Here is a 21,473-nt window from a genome sequence, read left to right on the forward strand (position 1 = left end):
AACCAGCGCCACTCCTGCACCTTTTTGATCCCTCCCGACCTTCTGGCCAGTCCTACCCTGGACTGTCCTCTGGGCCTTGCAGGCCACAGGGACATCTGGGCTCAGGAAAAGAAGGAGAGGAGGGTGAAGAGGAGGACGTGGAGCCTCGAGGGTTCCAGCTACAGGCTCTTCCCTGCGCCCCGCAGCAATGCGGGCACAACTAATACCTAAAACAGGAAAACTGCGTACCTCCAAGGGAGAGGTTTTAGTTATTCTGCACAGCAAGTACAAAAGATTCAAAGTAAACCGCTCCCAAAACTCCCACCTCGAAACCTGTCCCCTCGGTCCCGGGAGACGAGCACATGAGCTCCCAGCAGGGATGTGCCTGCCCTCTCCTGGGTCAGCAAGGCCGGGGCCAAGGGCACTAAGAACACCCACCCTCTGCGCCTGGGATTTAATCCCTGAATAGCTCAATCCCACTTTTCTAGTCAGCCTGAAAGAATGACCGGATTCTCCCTGGAGCTGTGAAAAGATGTCAGTTCCAGCAGTCCTTTTGATGATCTGGTTTTAGTCAGTCTCCAAATTCTGCTTTTTTTACCTGGCTTACTCCTCTCACATGTAGGGTCACTAATTCCCCATTGCATGAGGAAGTTTTGCCCAGGCGAGAAGGCCTGTCTCCCAACATACCTCCCCAGGACTCAGAGTATAACAAACATAACCTGGGACAAACTTTCCAAAAATGCTTAACAGTCAAGTTTCAAGTAATCACTTAACCTGCCCAAATTAAATTTGAACAACCTTGAAATGAAGCATGTTTTTCAATACATTCACACAAAGGCAAAATGCAAACCTGTAATGCACAGATGATTATATCTCCAAAGCCATATTGACAAAATTGTGATTAGGTTATAACAGAGTAGTTTGTGTTGCATAGCAAATTCACAGGATATAAAACCACAGTTTGCTGCTGAATACAGAACAGCTCGCCCCTGCAGTGGCTCCAGTGAGTGATGCTGAGCTTCTAAAAATACATGAGTCAACAGTGCTATACTGAAGAAAAACTTAAATACAGCAAATCCTCACTGTCATGGATATGGTCCACTTTTTTTGTTGTTTAATCTTTCCCTTACTGGTTACTAGTTTAGACTGAATTATTAAGGATTTATTTTGACGACTTCAAAAAACACATTTGTTCTTTCTCACTTTGATTTGAGAAGTACACAATCATAAAACTGAGTAAGTCTCTTAAAAAATAAAAGTCCACAGGTCCCATTGTGGAAGGTTCCAGCAACCCCTCCCCAGGTAACGATTAAGGAATCTTCAACAGCTCGAGGAGTGCTCCGACTGCTCCAAAATAACCCTGGGGAAGGAAAAAGAAAAAAACAAAAAAAAACAAAACAAAAATAAGAACAATTTTCCTGAGACTTACTTAAATAACCATATATATGATTCCTATTAAAACCAATCCTATCCTTAATTCCTGACCCCCATTTCCTGAGCAGCCAAAGGAGGGCCCAGGCCACCCTGGGAGTAAGGAAGCCCAGAGAAGCTCCAGTTGGGAAAGGAGGCTGTATACATGAGACAGTATTTGGGCATGTCAGACCAATGTGGTAAGAGAAAAGCCAGAACCCACTCTGGAAGTAAGAGGCAGGGAATGGCTCAGTAACTGGTAAAACATGGTATCTGGGCTGTCTCCTGGGGAATGAGGATGTGACAACCAGCAGAGGCCCAGAGCATTTCTAGATAACCAAGGAATGAAGGTGAGATGGGGAATGAAGCCCAATGAAGAAAAGCCAAGGAAGGACTGGATTCAAGAGCCATCTGAGGAAGATGAAGGCAGGAGGGAAGGTGTAGGTTCCTCCTCCCAAGCTTCTGGTGACGCCATCTCAAGAACGGGGACACAGGAGTAAGAAAGGTGGACAGCAGGAAAGGTAGGTTCTGTACAGGATGTGGACTTAACCCTTCTGCTAGTAACTGGGTATGTAGCTCTAGAGCTGGGGTGGAGTAGGGCAGCCCGGACAGAGGCAGGTGGCAGCAGGAGAGGAGTAGAGAGTTGTTCCCTAAGGTAACACGAAGAGACAGGGATGCAGACAAAAGAGGAAAGTGAGGAACAAGAGGCTCTTGAGGCAGAAGCAGCAGCTGGAGGAGACAGATGGCATGCCATCTTCAGAAGTAGTCAGTCAAGGTTAAATATCCAAAAACAAACAAAGGACTAAATCTTAAAACAAGACAAATCCACACCCACAAAAAGAGAATGCCAGCTGAAATCAGAGGAGAATCCTACAGTGATACAGAACCCATCAAAGTTTCCAAAAATATAAGATCAATTATTACTTTTAAAAAGACAAAAATGACTGAAATAGGAATACGAGAAGATCTTGAAAGACTTGCCTGTCAGGTTGGAAGAATATACTAAAGGTCTCTGGTATCTCATGAGAAAGGTTTAGTCTATCTTTTAAGAAACCCGTGACGATGACCAAACAACAGAGAGGCTGAGTCCAGCCCCAAATGCTCCTCTATCTGTTGTTTGTAAAATGTAGCCTACGTTGAAGGCGAATATGATTGAAAGGGGTTGTACAGAGCAGTATACCTCACCAATTAACACTACAGATATAAAGTTCTTGCATAAACTATTTCAAAGGTATGTGTCTTATACAAACAGTCAATAATAAGGGAGTATAGGAGGAAAACTACTATTTCATGCAATGGCCTATGTTTAACAGAATGATACCACCAGTACCACAGCAATGCTAGGGATAAATAACTGCAGGGGAAGGACTAGGGATAAGGGGACTACTGGACTTTCCTTAGTGAGAGTCTATTTATCTGTTATTTTTCTCTTTGGAGCAATGAAAACTGTCTAAAATTGAGAGTGATGATGACAGTACAACTAAGTGAGGATACTGTGAGACATGGATTATTTGTTGTGGACAATATCCATGATGCCAAAAGGATGGAGGTGGTCAAAGGATATAATGACCAAGAAGCAGAAATGGCAGAAATTGGGGCCTAATATGTAAGTTCTTACAGAAGTCACATTATTCTTGAGCATTAAGTGTTAGTCCTACATTTTGAGATGCTGTGTTATGTATGTGTAACCTGGTATCTTCCTGGAATTTTGTCTATCTGTATGACACTTAAGACTCAGACATGGAGTTCTACAGCTCTGAAAGGCAGCATTGCTACAAACAACAATTGTTAAAGAAATCCAAACAGAGATCAGGTTTCAAATCAGAGGTAAGAACTAAGACAAACAGGCCACACCCTTGATCTTGAGGCTTGCTCTTATGAAGCTTATATATATAGCAAAAATGCTTAGCTTACCTATAGGTATGCCTAAGAGTTACTTCAAGAGGACCTCTTTTGTTGCTCAGATGTGGCCTCACTCTCTCTAAGCCCAACTCTGCAAATGAAACCACTGCTCTCCCCACTACGTGGGACACGACATCCAGAAGTGGATGTCTCCTTGGTGGCACGGGAGATAACTCCCAGGGATAAGCCTGGCCTATCAACAATGCCATTCTGACCAAAGGGGGGATAGGAAGTGAGCACATTAAGGTATTGTGGCTGAGAGAGTTCAAATAAAGTCAAGAGGCTACTCTGGAGGTCACTCTTCCGCATGCTTCAGTTAGACACTGCTACCTATCATAACTTGCCAAACCTCAACCAAAACTATTCCTGCCAATCCTAAAGAACACCTAGGGCAATATATAAGATTCTACAAAAATTCCATGCACTAGGGTAATTTTCCAAAAACCTACAACCTCCAGATTGGTCTCCAAACCATGTAAGTCCTGAAATGTAGAGGGCCCAGCCTCTACAAAACATCAGCTAGTTCCATCCCCCTATCTCATATTATCAACAGCCCCTTCCAATGTGAAAAAGTTAGAATGGGCATAGCCCAAATACCCCTAAAGAATGGGAGAAAGATCAAAGTGATGTGACAGTGGAGTTACACAGAAAGTTCGGGTTTAACAAATGGGTATGAGATTGCTGAATAATTACATTGATATTTCTTTTAGTCTCCAGTATCTTAGAGCACTAGAAGTAAAAACCTAAAATTGTGGAACTGTAACCCACACCAAACTCTGAAATCTGTTCTACAACTAACTGTTGAGATGTACTTTGAAATTCATTGCTTATATATATATGTGTGTGATTTTTCACAAAAAGGGGGGAAAATCGATTATAATAAATGCACAGCTATATGATGACACTGATTATACACTGTGGATGATTACATGGTGTGTGAATATATATCAATAAAAAACAATCATAAAAAAAGATTAAAGGAGAAGGTGGAGTTATAAAACAGAGAATAGGATTTAACAAATGAGTATGAGTCCTGAATCATTATATTCGTATATCTTTTTAGTCTCTAGAGTCTTGGAGGAGCCAGAAAGGAAAACTTAGAATTGTGGAACTGTAACCCAAACCAAAGTCCGAAATACGTTCTATAACTAGTTGTTGTGGTGCACTTTGAAATTTATTGCGTCTTCGTATATATGTTATTCTCCCCCCCCCCCAAAAAGAAGAAGAACGATGTGGTTGGGTAAGGTAAATCAGAATACAGGATAGATAAAGGATGAGTGTTGATATTTTAGAACTGAACCTACTATATAAGACCAAAGGAAGACAGTCTTATTTTGTCCAGAATCTTTTCTGTAGCTCACAAAACTCAATCTCTCTGGACAGTTCGATTAAACAATCCAACTACATGGAGCCCAAAATTACGAGGGCCTGTAATTCTGTATATCTTAATGTAATACCCAAAGACATCTCAGGGTATGTCAGGCAGATAATTATAAAGTATTGGCAAAGTCCTCTGAGGGACTGGAAAAAAATATGAAACTATTAAACTCTCCCACCTGGGAAACCCCGGATATTCTCTCAAACATGAGGGATTCCCAAATTAATAGGCCAAGACATTGATCTTGAGACTTGCTCTTATGAAACATATTTTCGTTACTGATAATTATACTGGAGTTACTTCCAGAGAACCTCCTCTGTTCCTCAGATGTGGCCTCTCTCTAAGACAAACTCTGCAAGTAAAATCATTACCCCCTTACCAAACTTTTAAATCTGTTGTATAAAACTGCTTGTTAAAATGTACTTGGAAATTTATTACATTTTTGTATATGCATTATTTTGCATAATTACCAAAAAAAAGTTAAGAAAACAAATCATTACGCTCCCCACTGCATGGGACAATCTGATGTCTGCGGGTGTGATCTCCCTGGCAACATGGGACATGATTCCCAGGGATGAGCCTAGCCCGCACACTGTGGACTCACAACACCTTCCTAAACAAAAAGGGAAAAAGAAATATAACAAAACAAGGTATAAGTAGCTAAGAGAGTTCAAAGAGTCCCAAGGTTATTCTGGAGGTCACTCTTATGCAAGCTTAGCTAGATATTGCTAATTGCCACTATTTCCCAACCCCCAACCAACATCATTATTGTTAACTTTAAAGAGTACCCAGGGCTCTATCTGAGATCCTACAAAAGTTGTACTTACTAAGTTTACTTCTCGGAAACCTAAAACTTTCAAATGGTTCCTAGGTCAGATAAGTCCTGAAATGCAGAGGTACCAGCCTCTCCAAGAAAACCAACCAGTTTCATCCTCCTATCCCATATTGTTGACATCCCTTTTCAACGTGAAAATCAAGTTAGAATAGACATAATCCAAATATCCCTAAAGATTGGGAGAAGGATCAAAACCGGAGTTGTAACAGAGAACTTAGGATTTAACAAAATGAAGACTACTGAATCATATATTTCCTTTTAGTCTTCAGTGCCTTGGAGCTCCTAGAAGGAAAAACCTAAAATTGTAGAACTCTAGCCCATACCAAACTCTGAAAAATTCTATAACTACTTGTTAAAATATCCTTTGAAACTTATTGCCTCTTTGTAAATATATTTCACAATAAAAAGTGTTTTTTAAAAAAAGGCAGTCTGACTACTATGTTAATGACAGGAGGCAGGAGTGACTCAGCTGAGCCCTCAGAAATTGAGTCTGCAACACTCAGGAATCCCCAATCACAGCCAGACTGCACAGATTTGAGGGTATTTGTTTTATAATAGTTAGTTATACATTCTGTTTTACATGGTTTTCTGTATGTGTTTTATTTTACAATTTTTAAAAAGGGAAGTTAATCATGATATTGAATTCGACCCAGAACCTACTTATCAATGAAGAGACCAAAATGGGTCATGATAAGCCACGAAGTATTGTGTTAAGATGAGAACAGGAAAGGACAAAGTGAAAGGTTGAGCTTTCAAAACAACAATTCCACTGACTTCAGTATGAGGGCAGTTCTGAGATTATTTCCTGATTCGAGAGCCTAAAATCAGCAGTTGTACAAGTGCAGAGATGAATACCAGATTGAGAGGAATGAATGCAATCGGAAAATCCAAGGCTCGGGGACCAGCAGTGCTAACCAGAGGGAAAACGCAAGTATGCAGGTAATAAGAATGAAAAAATACAAAAATGGAATTTCATAAAGAGTTTATGATATTATGATATGAAGATATAAACACAAGTTTAAAAAAAAGGCTAATCTAAGAAATTAACCATGATATTCTGCCTAGGAAAATGTCCGACAGCAAGTAGAAATTACACAGGACAACAGTTATACAAAAAGAAAACAATTATTTTCAAAATCAGATTAACACGGTTTTCTTTTTATTCTTACCCAAAGCAACATAAAATAGGTAAAAAATCACTAATATATAGAAAGATTTATAAACTATAAGAAACTGATAATTTAGTACCATTAGAAGTAAAAAAAAAGGTTCAATAACTTAAATTTCAACCTCCTTAGTATATAAATATGTACACATAATTCTAGAAAATGTTCATGACAACACTAATTAAAATCCAGCAAAACCTGAAATTGTTCAACTGCTCAACAACAAAGGAGGGGAGGAGAGTCCCTTCCATAGCTCTGGTCCTATTTATTTCCTCAAAAGAGAAAAAATAATGGGAACTCCCAAAATAAGATATCAAGTCAAGCAATCTGATGCTTCTCCATTTTGCTGTTTCAAGGCTGTCTACATGATAGTATGGATACTGTGGTTTTATTCCTGAGATACATTTTACTTATTTGTTTTGATACTATTCATTTAAATAAATGGCACATGGAGCCAAGATGGCAGCTTAGTGAGGAGTAGGACGTAGTTCGTCCTCCAGAGCAGCTAGTAAATAGCCAAGAACAGTACAAAACAACTGCTGGGGCCACGTCAGTGACCGGACACACAGGGTTCCCCAGTCTGGACAAACTGGACTGGCTGCAAGCCCACGCAAAACCGTGAGATCCCCAAACCATAGTGGCCTGCGCCCCTCCCCCACAGGCTGGTTCCCAGAGGAGTAAGGAAAGAGCCTTTACTAGCAGCAGGGGCTGAGCACAACCAAGCTCCAACTATGGAATTAATTAACAAATTCTGACTACTAAAAATTGGTCCCCAGCTCAGCTGAACCTCAGAAGTAAAAGCTGAGGCTGCTGGTTTTTGACCTGGTACAGAGAGGGCTGGGTTGACTGAAAAAGGGAAAAAAAAAAAAAAATCAGGACTTTTTGGATCCAACAGCACAAAATACTTGAAAGGGTGTGGGCCCTAAAGGAAAGGAGGGGGCACATAGGAGATACACAGACCAACAAACCAACTCAGGCTCTTGAATTGCAAACCAGGGTCCTGCTCTGAAAAGGATTTTTTTTTCTTTTCTTTTCTTTTCTGCAGCTGTGTTTGTACAGCCTGACTGCTCTTTGGATACAGCTGCAGGGCTTTTCAGGCTCCAATGGCCCCAGGCATGGGCAGAATTAACTTCGTTTGAGAGCTTGTCAGGAGCCTGTGCGTTCCCCAGGAAAGGGGTAGACCAAGGTCAGGTGGAATCTCTCCCTCAAAGAATTCAGACCCCGGGGTCTGGAAAACTGAAGTGATTAAAGCCAGCCTACAACTTCTCCTCTGCCTCAACCACAACTCCAGCTGGGAGAGTCTGCTGAAGTTAAAGGTACCATATCACCTTATGCTGGTGGGACTGCAGGCAGACAAGCACCACATACTGCGCAGGAGGGTAAAAACAGAGTCCAGAGGCTTCATAGGAAAGTTTTTCAACTTGCTGGGTCTCACCCTTGGTGAAAACTGATGCAGGTGACACCCTCCCCCCAACCCCCCAGAGAGGAAGTCAGTTTGGTTTGGGAAAACCAGACTGGGGTCTATAATACCTATGTAGATCCACCTAAGGGAAAATTAGAAAAAAAAACTAAGAAGGCACCATACAGGCAAGGCAAGAAATAAGAAAACAAGAACTGAAAAATTCAGATCTGTTCAACAAAACCGAAGCTAGAGAGCTAGAAAACGCTGAACTGAATGTCAAAGAACAGATAGATCAAGTCATCCAGCAAGAAAATCCTAGATAAAAAAAAACAAAGCAATATCCAGAATAAACTAATTAAAGAAATTAAATGCCTAGACGCCAGTAGAGAATAACAAATCAGACTAGGAAAACTGGAGATATGGCCCAAAGGAACAAACCAACAACTCAAACGAGATACAGGAGTTAAAACAATTAATTCAGAATGTGCCAACAAACATGGAAAACCTCATCAAAAGTCAAATCAATGAATTGAGGGAGGCTATAAGGAAGGCAAGGAACAAACAAAAAGGAGAAATCAAAAGTCTGAAAAACCAAATCACAGAATTAATGGGAATGAAAGGCACAGTAGAAGAGATGAAAAAAACAATGGAAACCTACAATGTTAGATTTCAAGCGGCAGAAAATAGGAACAGTCAACTGGAGGACGGGACATCTGAAATCTGACAAGCAAAAGAAAACACAGGGAAAAGAATGGAAAAATATGAGCAGGGACTCAGGGAATTAAATGACAACATGAAGCGCACAAATATACATGTTGTGGGTGGGTATCCCAGAAAGAGAAGAGAATGGAAAAGGAGGAGAAAAACTAATGGACGAAATTATCATTTAAAATTTCCCAACTCTTATGAAAGATGTAAAATTACAGATCCAAGAAGTGCAGCTTCAAATAGATGTACTCCAAGATACTTATTAATCAGAATGTCAGATATCAAAGAGAAGAGAAAATCTTAAAAGCTGCAAGAGAAAAACAATCTATTGTATACAAGGGAAGCCCAATATGCATAGATTTCTCAGTAGAAACCATGGAGGCAAAAAGACAGTGGGATGATATATGTGAATATATGGCAGAAAAACTGCCAGCCAAGAATTTTGTATCCAGCAAAACTGTATGACAAAAATTAGGGGGAAATTAAAACATATTCAGGCAAAAAAATCACTGAACTTCTGACTAAGAGATAGGCTCTTCAAGAAATACTAAAGGGAACGCTAGAGACAGACAGGAAAAAACAGGAGAGACAGGTGTGGAGAAGAGTGTAGAAATAAAGACTATCAGTAAAGGTAAAAAGAAGAAAAATTAGATATGACATATAAAATCAAAAAGGCAAAATGGTATAAGAAAGTACTGCCCATACAGTAATAACACTAAATGTTAATAGATTAAATTCCCCAATCAAAAGACAGACTGGCAGAAAGGATTAAAAACAGGACCCATCTACATGCTGTCTAGAGGAAACAGATCTTAGACCCAAGAATAAACATAGGTTGAAAGTGAAAGGTTGGAAAAAGGTATTTCATGCAAACAACAATTAGAAAAGAGCAGGAGTACCTACCCTAATATCCAACAACTTAGACTTCAAGTGTAAAACCACTAAAAGAGACAAAGAAGGATACTATGTATTGAGAAAAGGAAGAATTCAACAAGAAGACATAATAATCATAAATATTAATGCACTGAGCCAGAGTGTTCCAAAATACATGAAGCAAACAAACACTGAAAAGTGAAACAGACACATCTACCATAAAAGTTGGACAGAACATCGGGACAGAGGACCAATAAAAAAACTAACCAATGTTAGTATCCAGAATATATAAAGAGATTGTTCAACTCAACAACAAAAGACAAACAACCCAATTACAAAATGGGCAAAAGACATAAATAGACACTACTCAGAAGAGGAAATGCAAATGGCCAAAGGCACATGAAAAGATGCTCAACTTCCCTGGCTATTAGGGAAATGCAAATCAAAACCACAATGAGATATCATCTCACACCCACCAGAATGGCCATTATCAGTAAAACAGAAAATGACAAGTGCTGGAGAGGATGTAAAGAAAAGAGGCAAACTTATCCACTGTTGGTGGGAATGTCAAATGGTACAACCGCTATGGAAAGCAGTTTGGCAGTTCCTCAGGAAGCTAAGTATAGAATTGCCATATGATCCGGCAATACCATTGCTAAATATCTTCTCGGAGGACATGAGGGCAAGGACACAAACGGACATTTGCACACCAATGTTTATAGCAGCATTATTTACAATTGCAAAGAGATGGAAACAGCCAAAATGTCCATCAACAGACTAGTGGCTAAACTGTGGTATATACATACGATGGAATATTATACAGCTGCAAGACAGAATAAAGATAAGAAGTATGTAACAACATGAATGGACCTTGAGGACATAATGCTGAGTGAGATTAGCCAGAAACAAAAGGAAAAGTACTGTATGGTCTCACTGATATGAACTGACAGTGAATGGGAACTTGAATAATTTCAACTAAGAACAGAAACATTCAGGAGATAGAATTAGGGTAGATATTGGGTAATTGGAACTGAAGGGATACAGATTGTACAACGGGACTGATTGTAAAAATTCAGAAATGGACAGCACAATACTACCTAACTGTAATTCAATAATGTTAGTACACTGAATGAAGTTGAATGTGAGAATGGGAGGAGGGCTGGGGGCACAAATGAGATCAGAAGGAAAGATAGACGATAAAGACTGAGATGGTACAATTTAGGAATGCCTAGAGTGTACAATGATAGCGACTAATGTACAAATTAAAAAATGTTTTTGCATGAGGAAGAACAAAGGAAAATCAAGATTGCAGGGTGTTGAAATAGATGGCAATCATATTTTAAAACTTTAAGTGTAAGACTAAAGCAAAAAATGTTTATTTGGTACAAAATTTATAATTTCACTAGCGCATTTCCTAATATAACTTATGTGGACGGTTTAACTGAACACCATAAATAAATGGAACCTTGAGCAGAACATGAGATTTTGTAGGTTTGTCCAGAGTGATGCCCTGATAAATCCCAGAGGGATTTGAACAGTGAATAAAAAAGTATTTGCAAAGTGCCCTTGGGGGAATGGCGAGAAAGGAGGAAATTTCAACTTCCCCATGTGGAGAATTCCTCATATTCTCACAAGCAGTAAGGACAACCAAAGCAATAGGCCAAGCCCCCAAACTTGGGGTTTGTTCATATGAGGCTTATCCCTGCAAAGGTTAGGCTAAGCCTACTTAAAATTAGGCCTAAGAGTCATGCCCAGAGAACCTTTTCTGTTGCTCAGATGTGGCCCTTCTCTCTCAGCCAATACAACAAGCAAACTCACTGCCCTTCCCCTCTCTATGTGGGACATGACTCCCAGGGGTGTGAACCTTCCTGGCAGCATGGGACAGAAATCCTAGAATGAGCTGGGACTCAGCATCAAGGGATTGAGAAAACTTTTTAGACCAAAAGGGGGGAAGAGAGAGAGGAGACAAAATAAAGTGTGAATGGCTGAGAGATTTCAAACAGAGTGAAGGGGTTATCTTGGAGGTTATTCTTACGCATTATACAGATATGACCTTTTTAATTATGGTATGTTGGAGAAGCTGGAGGGAAATGCCTAAAAATGTAGAGCTGTGTTCCAGTAGCCATGTTTCTTGAAGATGATTGTATTATGAGATAGCTTTCACAATGTGACAGTGTGATTGTGACTGATGCTCCTTTTATCTATGGTATGGACAGATGAGTAAAACGTACGAATTAAAAAAAATAAATAATAGGCGAACAAATGTTGGAATAAATTTAGTAGACTGAAATGCTAGTGATCAATGAAAGGGAGCAATAAGGGGTATGGAAAAAAAATAGGGGAAACAAAGGCTAAAATATATTGGGTAGATGGAAAAACTAGCACTCAATGAGAGGGAGGGGTAAGGGGTATGGTATGTATGAGGAATTTTTTTCATTTGTTTGTTTTTGATGCAAATGTTCTAAGAAATGATCATGGTGATGAATATACAACTATGTGATGGTACTGTGAGTTATTGATTATATACCAAGAATGGAATGATCATAGGGAAAGAATGTTCATGTTTGTATGTTGTTTTGTTTAAAAAAACAATTTTTTAATAAATAAATAAATAAATGGCACATGCACTATACCACTACATAAAAAATGACATCAAAAACTGAAGAAAAAAAGCAAATCCCAGGAGTAAATGCAAGCAGGAAAAACAAAGGATTCAAAGAAAGAATATGGCATCAAAAAAAGTTATATATTAATCAAGATGTTTTCTTTTAAAATTGCTAACACTGATAATTAATCAGACATTTGCCGTGCATTAAATCAAGTAAGAAATAGCTTTATGAATCTTACAAAGTTAACCCCTACATCATACAATTACAATAATAAAAAATATGCACTGCTGTTCACTTCACCATTACTTCAAACCAAATTGCATAGCAGTGTGAATTTATGAGCCTTATGAATATAACATATCACAAGAAATAAATCAGCTTACCTCATGTTCTGAAAAAAGTGCTTTCAACTGCCCCTTGGACCAATAATCCAAAGCATATGCCAAAAGTCGCATGGCGATCGTATTAATTCTCAAGAAATTTCCAACAAATACCACCTGGTTAATGTTCTGAGCACATCAAAAAGAGGCAGTTAGTTTTCATCTAAATTTCTGTTCTCTCCTAAAAACCACCCCGAACAGAGCACCATGTGAACAGTTTTTAGCAGCAACTTGACTGCTGATCAAATAAAAAGCATTTACATTTAATACAATTGGCCCAGGGTACAGAAGATCCCCAGACAATTCGGTGCCACTTAAAAGTATGTCAAAAAATGTCACAGGAGAAAACAGCCTAGGAAAAACATTTGTATTAAAAATATGACAATTACCATTAAAAGTTTAATACAGATTAGTAAGAAAAACAATGAAAACACAATTCAAAAGAGGTAAACTGATATAACTAGGCAAACCATACAAGAAATACAAGAAGCAGAAAAAATTCAACCTCAGCAATCAAGAAAGCAAAATTCAGACCAAGTGAAATTAGCAAAACTTAAAATTTAACCTCTAACACTGGTAAAACTGTGGTAAAACTGATCCATTTGCTCACTGCTAAAGATGAAGTAAACTGGTACAACCCTTCTGCAAAGCATTGTGATATCAAAATTCAAGAGCATATCATGATGATATGTGATGATATTGTGAATTACTGATTATATATGTAGAATGGAATGATCATATGTTGAGTGTTTTTGTTCATTTGTTGTTAATTTTTTTTTAATTTAATAAATAAATAAAATTTTAAAAAATTCAAGAGCATAGATCAGAGATCTCACTCCCAGGTAAGTCTCATATCAAGAATAAAATTCAACCAAAAAATACCTTCATGTTTAAAAATGCTTACTGCAAAGTTATCATCAGCAAGCAACCCAGTGCCCAGAATTAGGTGAATGACTTAGGACATTACAAAGTACTCGATCAAATACACACCTATGAAATATACAATGTTAAGTAAAAAAGATAAAACGGCATGTTTATCATAAAATACATAAACACACGAGTGGAAACATGCAATAAAGGTAAAAGTAGTAGACATTTGAAAATTTTTTTAATTACTTGATGTTGCACAGTATTTTTTTAATTAAAAATGAGACAAACCCTCTTGTAACTTCTGAAGTTTCCTTTTTTTTTTTAAACCACAGGCCTGCATTATTTATTTAAAAGAACAACTTCAAATGAAATTTATAAATAGGGATAAGCTATGAAGCTGCACAAACTGGATACTAGGTGCTCCTTCCCCAAAGGAAGCCCATTCTTGGTTCTTTCATAGCCCTGTACAATGCTGCTTGACCTGAATGCTACAAGGCAGCACTGTAAAGAAGCTGAAAGCCCGAAGAAGTAGCTCTGCTGAGACTGGAGTGGGGAACAAGGGTGGGCCTTCATTCCTCTGCCTGCTCAGTCTTCTCCCAGCTTCTATGACTTCCTCTGGATTCCTTCCCAGAGACTGAGAGCTCAACAATGAGCACAGAATCTCAATTTAGCATCATGATCCATCACCACCACACCTAATAATCCCCATCATCTGAAACACTGACTACCTCTACTCGTCAAAAGATGTCATTTTACTTCTACATTGTAGCAGTGGTTTATCTTCAGTATGACAAAAAAATCAGTTAAGGTTAATCCACATTTGAAGAATTTTAACTATGCACTGAAACAAACTCCACTCAATACGGCTACATTTAGGGACAGTTCTGAGAAGAAGACAACAGACACAGTACACAAGTGGAGCCTACTTAGTAAGTTCTGTATTTTCCTCAGAGCAACTAAAGAAATCCACGTCCCCTTACTTCATTAAGGGCACACATTCTTGCTATTGAACCAATGTTGTTGGTGATGGTGATCAAAGTTGCTCTGGCGAGGTCTTCTTTGCTGACAGCCTCTCGCTTCTCCTTGCTCATCATGTTCCCAAAGCTGTGATGGGGAATTAAAGAAAAAAAATCCCATTGCTAAATCAGAGGTTACACAACTCAAAAGAACTTTAATGTTTCTTTACTAAGATAAAACTGATTTTTAATCAACATTGTTCAGATTTCACACTTTTTCTGATAAAAAAAAAAAATTCCTCTTTTTTATTTAAAGAGAAATGCAGCTCCCAGAGCCACTGAGTGTTCCAAACAAGAAGTCTTTCCCTGTGGTTTCCACTGAAGCCTTGCTTTGGTACCAGATATTCGCACGTTCAGTTGGAATCTCACCAGATCTAAAGTAAGGCAACACTGCTCCTTCGGTGACCAGGGTGGTTCCAGGAAGATGCCTTTATTAGCTACTCATCGCCAACTGCACAGCTGTTCCACTCAGGTGAACACTTTGCATAGCAAAGCAAAATGCCAACAAGTGAGTCCCACAGGGAGCCATTTAAAAGTCTCAGAAATCCTTAGAACATAATGTACTTCAACATACCTGACCAGCAGAACTGCTACATTAGCAACAACCAGGTCCAGAATACAAATCCAATCAATAGAAAAGGAAGTAACTGACTGCCAGTAAACGAATAGTGCAAACAGAGAAAATAAAACCTACAGCATTTACAAATTACCTAAAATTTGTTAAAAGGCATGTAAATATAAATGACCTATATTAAAAGCCATGTAGTACCCCTAATATCAAAGCAAATAAGACTGACAGAGACTTTAAATGTTAAATTTAAGCCCCAAACTTAACCACCTATTAACTACAAGTAAAATCTCAGAGAATATGCAAACTCATAGAGAAATTATCGAGTATAGGTTACAGGCAACAGGGGGACTGGGGAGTTAATGAAAAGTGGGTATAGAATTTCTGTTTAGAGAGATGGGAAAAAGTTTTATTAACAGAAGGTGCTGAGGACACCACAACATAGTGAATGTGATGAGTCCCACTGAATGGCAGGCTTGGAAAGGACTGAGATGGTAAAGTTTATGTTGTATATTATGCGTCCACAATTAAAAAAAACAAAAGAGCAACTAAAGAGACAATGACAGACTTCCAGGAAGATGGCTGACTAGAATGGCTCAAAACTAGCCCTGCTCCACTGAAAGGTTGAAGAGGAGAGAGGAGGGTGACTGAGGTGGCGATTCGGGAGTGTGACTGACCTGGGAGAGCCTTCTGCACCACATGCGGCCGGTTGCTGAGGTCTAGGAACTGAGAGGCAGAAGGCTGGAGCCCGGCAAAGAGGTGGGGCGCCATGGAGCCCGCGGGAGTAGCACGGAATGGAGTAGGACTAGAAAGTAAGCCAGGCCATGTTCCTCAGGCATGCTACCCTCACCAGTACAGCCTCATGACCAGCGATTCACCCACACCCGCATACATATCTGAAGCTCATCACCCTCTGCCATTCCCCACGCTCCAGGCACCCCACCCTACAAGCCCACAGTGCACATACCTGCCCCCCACCCCCACCCCAAGTGAAGCCCAACCCACCTCTCCTGCACACCTCCCGAGCACTACCTCCCCAGCACTACCTCCCCCTCCCTGTTTCCTGCAGGCTATTGCTAGCACACAGAGGTTGCAGGCACTAACCTCCATACCAGGCTACCCCCGCCACCCACCCATATTGTCGCTCAGCCCCACCCTTCCTGAGCTCAGTGCATCCCTTTACGGTACTCCCAGGCCCACATATGCGTAGGGGCCCACAATCATGTCATTCAGCTCTGGAACAACAATTATCTGCAGTCCTATAACCGCACATGCGCACAGCCCTCAGCCTCACTTCCCAGCTCTGAGAAACTTCCGACCTGCACAGCTGGGTCACATCTGGCCCCAATTCACGAAGGTGTAACACCAACCTGCGGCCACAGCTCTACACATGCACACAAAGGGCCCTGTGCCTTAGACGAGGCACACCAGAGCCAGAGTTACACTCCCCAGACCAGTGCACCTGCACTGCTACATACTCGCTGGTTGCTGGGTGCCCACATTTGCAAGCATCAATGTAAGATCCCCAACCTGTGCCCATACCTGCCTTTGAAACAAATCACCATACTGAGTGCTTCCGTGTCCTGCTCCCTGATGTACAACCATCCCATACACAAGATTAGACTACTGAAAGAAATCACCTCCCAAAGTGAATCAATCAAGATATTTACACGCCACGAAGACAGAAGATTACTAAGAATATTACAATGCAGGCAGATATAGCCCTGCCTAATGACCAAATTAAAACACCAGACAGGATACAGATGTTGGAACAACTAATCAAAGATGTTCATACAACTCTACTTAATAAAATAAGTGGGTTAGTGAATGACATAAAGGAGATCAAGAAGAAAGCAGAAAAGCACAAAGAGGAATTTGAAAGCATAAACAGAAAAACAGCAAATATCACAGAGTTTAAAGACCCTGGTGACCAAATAAAAAACATATTAGAGGCACACAACACGAGATTTGAAGAGACAGAAGAAAGAATAAGTGATATAGAGGACAGGATAATTGACTTCAAAGACTCAAAATAGCAAATGGTAAAAAAGATGGAAAAAATTGAATGGGAACTCAGGGAAATGACAGACAAAACAAAGTGCACAAATAAAATAATCACTGGTGTCCCAGAAGGAGAAGAGAGGAGTAAAGGGCTAGGAAGAGTAGCTGAGGATATAATGGGGAAAAACTTCCCAACCCTCATAAAGCACATAATATACAAGTCAAAAAAGCCCAAAGAACTCCAAACAGAACAAATCTAAAGAGGTCTTCCCCACAACACATACTAATCAGTCTGTCAAATGTTGAAGAGAAGCAGAAAGTCCTGAAAATGGCAAGAGAAAAACGATCTACTACATACAAGGAAAACCAAGTAAGACTGACTTCAGACTACTCAACTAGCACCCTGGAAGTGAGAAGACAGTGGTATGATATATCCAAGATCCTGAAAGAGAAAGATTTCCAGCCAAGTATTCTGTATCCAGCCAAACTGTCCTTCAAAATTGTTCTACTTTGCTAGCTGCAGGAACGCAATACACCAGAAACGGAATGGCTTTTAAAAAGGGGAACTTAATAAGTTGCTAGTTTACAGTTCTAAGGCTGAGAAAATGTCCCAATTAAAACAGGTCTATAGAAATGTCCAGTCAAGGTATCCAGGGAAAGATATCTTGGTTCAAAAAGGCCGATGAAGTTCAGGATTTCTCTCTCAAGTGAGAAGGTACATGGTGAACACAGTCAGAGTTTCTCTCTCATCTGGAAAGGCATATGGCAAGCATGGCATCATCTGTTAGCTTCTTCTCCTGGCTTTCTGTTCCAGGAAGCTTCCTGGGAGACATGTTCCATCTTTATCTCCAAAGGTTGCTGGCTGATGGACTCTGCTTCTCGTGGCTATGTCGTTCTGTTCTGCTCTCTCTGAAGCTTTCATTCTCCAAAATGTTTCCTCTTTTACAGGACTCCAGAAACTTATCAAGACCCACCCAAATGGGTGCAGACATTTCATCACCTAATCCAGCTTAATAACCACTCCTAATTAAATCACAGGGAAATGATCTGATTACAGTTTCAAACATACAGTATTGAATAGGGATTATTCTGCCTTTATGAGATGGGATTTAGATTAAAACATGGCTTTTCTAGGGGACATACACTCTTTCAAACCAGCACAAAAATTGAGGGAGAGATTAAAGTTTTCACAGACAAAGAAGTCCTGAAAGAATTTGTCAACAAGAAACCAGTCCTACAAGAAATACTAAAAGGAGTTCTGCTAACTGAAAAAAAAGAAGACAGGAGAGGGAGGTCTGGAGAAGGGCACAGAATTGAAGAGTACGACAAAGGGTAATTTAAAGAATACAAAGAGAAAGAGGGAAAAGAATATATAGATGTGACAAATAAAATTAAAAAGATAAGATGGTGGAATCAAGAAACAACTTTTCAGTAATAACTTTGAATATTAATAGACTAAACTTACCAATTAAAAGATACAGATTGGCAGAATGGATTAAAAAACATAATCGAGCTGTATGCTGCTTACAAGAGACCCATCCTAGACACAAGGATACAAATAGACTGAAAGTGAAAGGACAGAAAAAGATTTTCCACGCAAGTTGTAACCAAAAGAAAGCAGGAGTAGCTATACTAATATTGGACAAAATAGACTTTAAATGTAAAAACATCATAAAAGACAAAGAAGGACACTATATACTAATTAAAGTGTCAATTCATCAAGAAGATATAACAAGGAGGAACGTGCTTATGTTCCCAATCAAGGGGCTCCAAAGTACATGAGACAGACATTGGCAAAACTGAACGGAGCAATAGATGTTTCAACACTAATAGTAGGAGACTTCAATATACCACTCTCCTCCACAGACAGAACAACCAGACAGAAGATCAACAGAGAAATAGAGAAGTTAAATAACTTTGTACATGAATTAGACCTAACAGACATATATAGGTCACTGCACCCCAAAGCACAAGGTTACACATTCTTCTCTAGTGCTCGTGGAACATTCTCCAGGATAAATCATATGCTGGGGTACAAAATAGGTCTTTGTAAATTTTAAAATATTGAAATTATTCAAAGTACTTTCTCTGATCACAATGGGATGAAGCTGGATCTCAATAACCACAAAGAACAAGAATATTCACAAATATGTGGAGATTAAATAACACACTCTTAAACAACCAGTGGGTCAAAGAAGAAATTGCTAGAGAAATCTGTAGCTATCTGGAGATGAATGAAAATGAGAATACAACATATCAGAACTTATAGGATGCAACAAAGGCTGTGCTGAGAGGAAAATTTATTGCCTTACATGCTTATATTGAAATAAAAGAAAGAGCAAAAATCGAGGACTTAACAGCAAACCTGGAGAAACATGAGAAAGAAGAGCAAACTAACCCCAAAGCAAACAGGAGAAGAGAAATAAGATTAAAGCAGAGTTGAATGAATGGGAGAACAAAAGAACAACGGAAAGAATCATAAAACCAAAAATTGGTTCTTTGAGAAAAATCAATAAAATCGATGGGCCAGTAGCAAGACTGACAAACAAAAATAGAGAGGATGCAAATAAACAAAATCATGTACTTTGGAGACCCTGGGAAGAAAAGGAGTGCATTATCACAAACTCTGAAAAATAAAAGAAATCATAAGAGGATACTATGAACAACTTTTCGCCAACAAATTAGACAATCAGATGAAACAGACAAATTCCTGGAGACACACAAACGACTTACGCCGACTCAAGAAGAAATAGAAGATCTTAACAAACCAATCACAGGTAAAGAGATTCAATCAGTCATCAAAAATCTTCCTATAAAGAAAAGCCCAGGTCCAAATGGCTTCACAGGGGAATTTTATCAAACATTCCAGAAAAAACTAACACCAATCCTGCTCAAACTTTTCCAAAACATTGAGGAAAAAGGAACTCTACCTAACACATGTTATGATGCTAATATCATTTTAATACTAACACCAGGTAAAGATGCTATAAGAAAGGAAAATTACAGGCCAATCTCCCTAATAAAAATACATGCAAAAATTCTCAATAAAATATTAGCAAATTGAATCCAACAGCACATTAAAAGGATTATACACCATGACCAAGTGGGGTTTGTACCAGGAATGCAACGTAGGTTCAACACAAGAAAATCAATTAATGAAATGCAGCTTATGAACAAATCAAAAGGGAAAAACCACATGATCATCTCAACTGACGCTGAAAAAGCACTCAACAAATTCAGCATCCTTTTCTGATAAACACTCCAAAAGACAGGAATCAAAGGTAACTACCTCAATATGATAAAGGAAATATATGAAAAACTGATAGCCAGCATTGTACTCAACTGAGAGAGACTAAAAGCCTTCCCTCTAAGATCAGGTACAAGAAAATGATGCCCTCTGTCACCACTATTATTCAACATTGTGCTAGAAGTCCTAGCTACAGCAATCAGACAGGACAAAGAAATAAAAGGCATCCAAATTGGAAAGGAAGAAGTAAAACTCTCATTATTTGCTGATGATATGATATTATACTTGGAAGATCCTGAGAAATCTACATCAAAGTTACTTGAGCTAAAAAATTCAGCAAGGTGGCAGGATATAAAATTAATATGCAAAAATCAATAACATTTCTATACACAAGCAATGAGCTAGCTGAAGAGTCAGTTAAGGAAAAAATTCCATTCAAAATAGCAACTAAAAGAATCAAATACTTAAGAATGAACTTAACTAGGGACGTAAAGGATTTCTACACAGAAAACTACATAACATTGCTAAAAAAAATCAAAGGAGATCTGAATAGGCGGAAAGACAGTCCCTGCTCGTGGATAGGAAGACTAAATATAGTTAAGATGTCAATTTGATCTACAGATTCAACACAGTACCAATAAAAATTCTAACAGCCTACTTTGAAGATTTGGAAAAGCTAACTACCAAATTCATTGGAAAGGGAAAGAGACCCCGAATAGCTAAAAGCATCCTAAAAAAGAACCAAGTGGGAGGATTAACACACTCTGACTTTAAAACCTATTATAAAGCCACAGTGGTCAAAACAGCATGGTACTGGCACAAAGACAGAAGCATTGACCAATGGAATCAAATCGAGAGTGCAGAAACAGACCACAAAACCTATTTTATCAACTGATTTTTGACAAGGCCCCGAAATCCTCTGAACTGCGACAAAATAGTCTTTTCAATGATCAGGCATGGAAGAACTGGATATCAACAGCCAAGAGAATGAAAGAGGACCCCTATCTTACACCTTACACAAAAATTAACTCAAAGTGGATCAAACACCTAAATATAAGAACTAGCACCATAAAGCTTGTAGAAGAAAATGTAGGGAAACATCTTCAAGACCTAGTAATAGAAGGTAGCT

The 21,473-nt window shown here is 39.1% G+C and overlaps 1 protein-coding gene across 1 annotated transcript in view; it reads right to left on the reverse strand.

Annotated features, from left to right (window-relative positions):
* Window positions 1-778: 778 nt before the first annotated feature.
* PANK2 (pantothenate kinase 2) overlaps window positions 779-21,473 on the reverse strand; it is a gene marked incomplete at its 5' end in the record, with an annotated part of 84,388 nt that continues 63,693 nt past the window's right edge. Inside the window, 3 exon segments of the mRNA XM_077157106.1 lie at window positions 779-1,339; window positions 12,646-12,771; window positions 14,493-14,616. Coding sequence (XP_077013221.1) covers window positions 1,289-1,339; window positions 12,646-12,771; window positions 14,493-14,616 — 301 coding nt within the window.

Source organism: Tamandua tetradactyla, chromosome 1, assembly GCF_023851605.1.
Source record: "Tamandua tetradactyla isolate mTamTet1 chromosome 1, mTamTet1.pri, whole genome shotgun sequence".
NCBI classification, from domain to species: domain Eukaryota; kingdom Metazoa; phylum Chordata; class Mammalia; order Pilosa; family Myrmecophagidae; genus Tamandua; species Tamandua tetradactyla.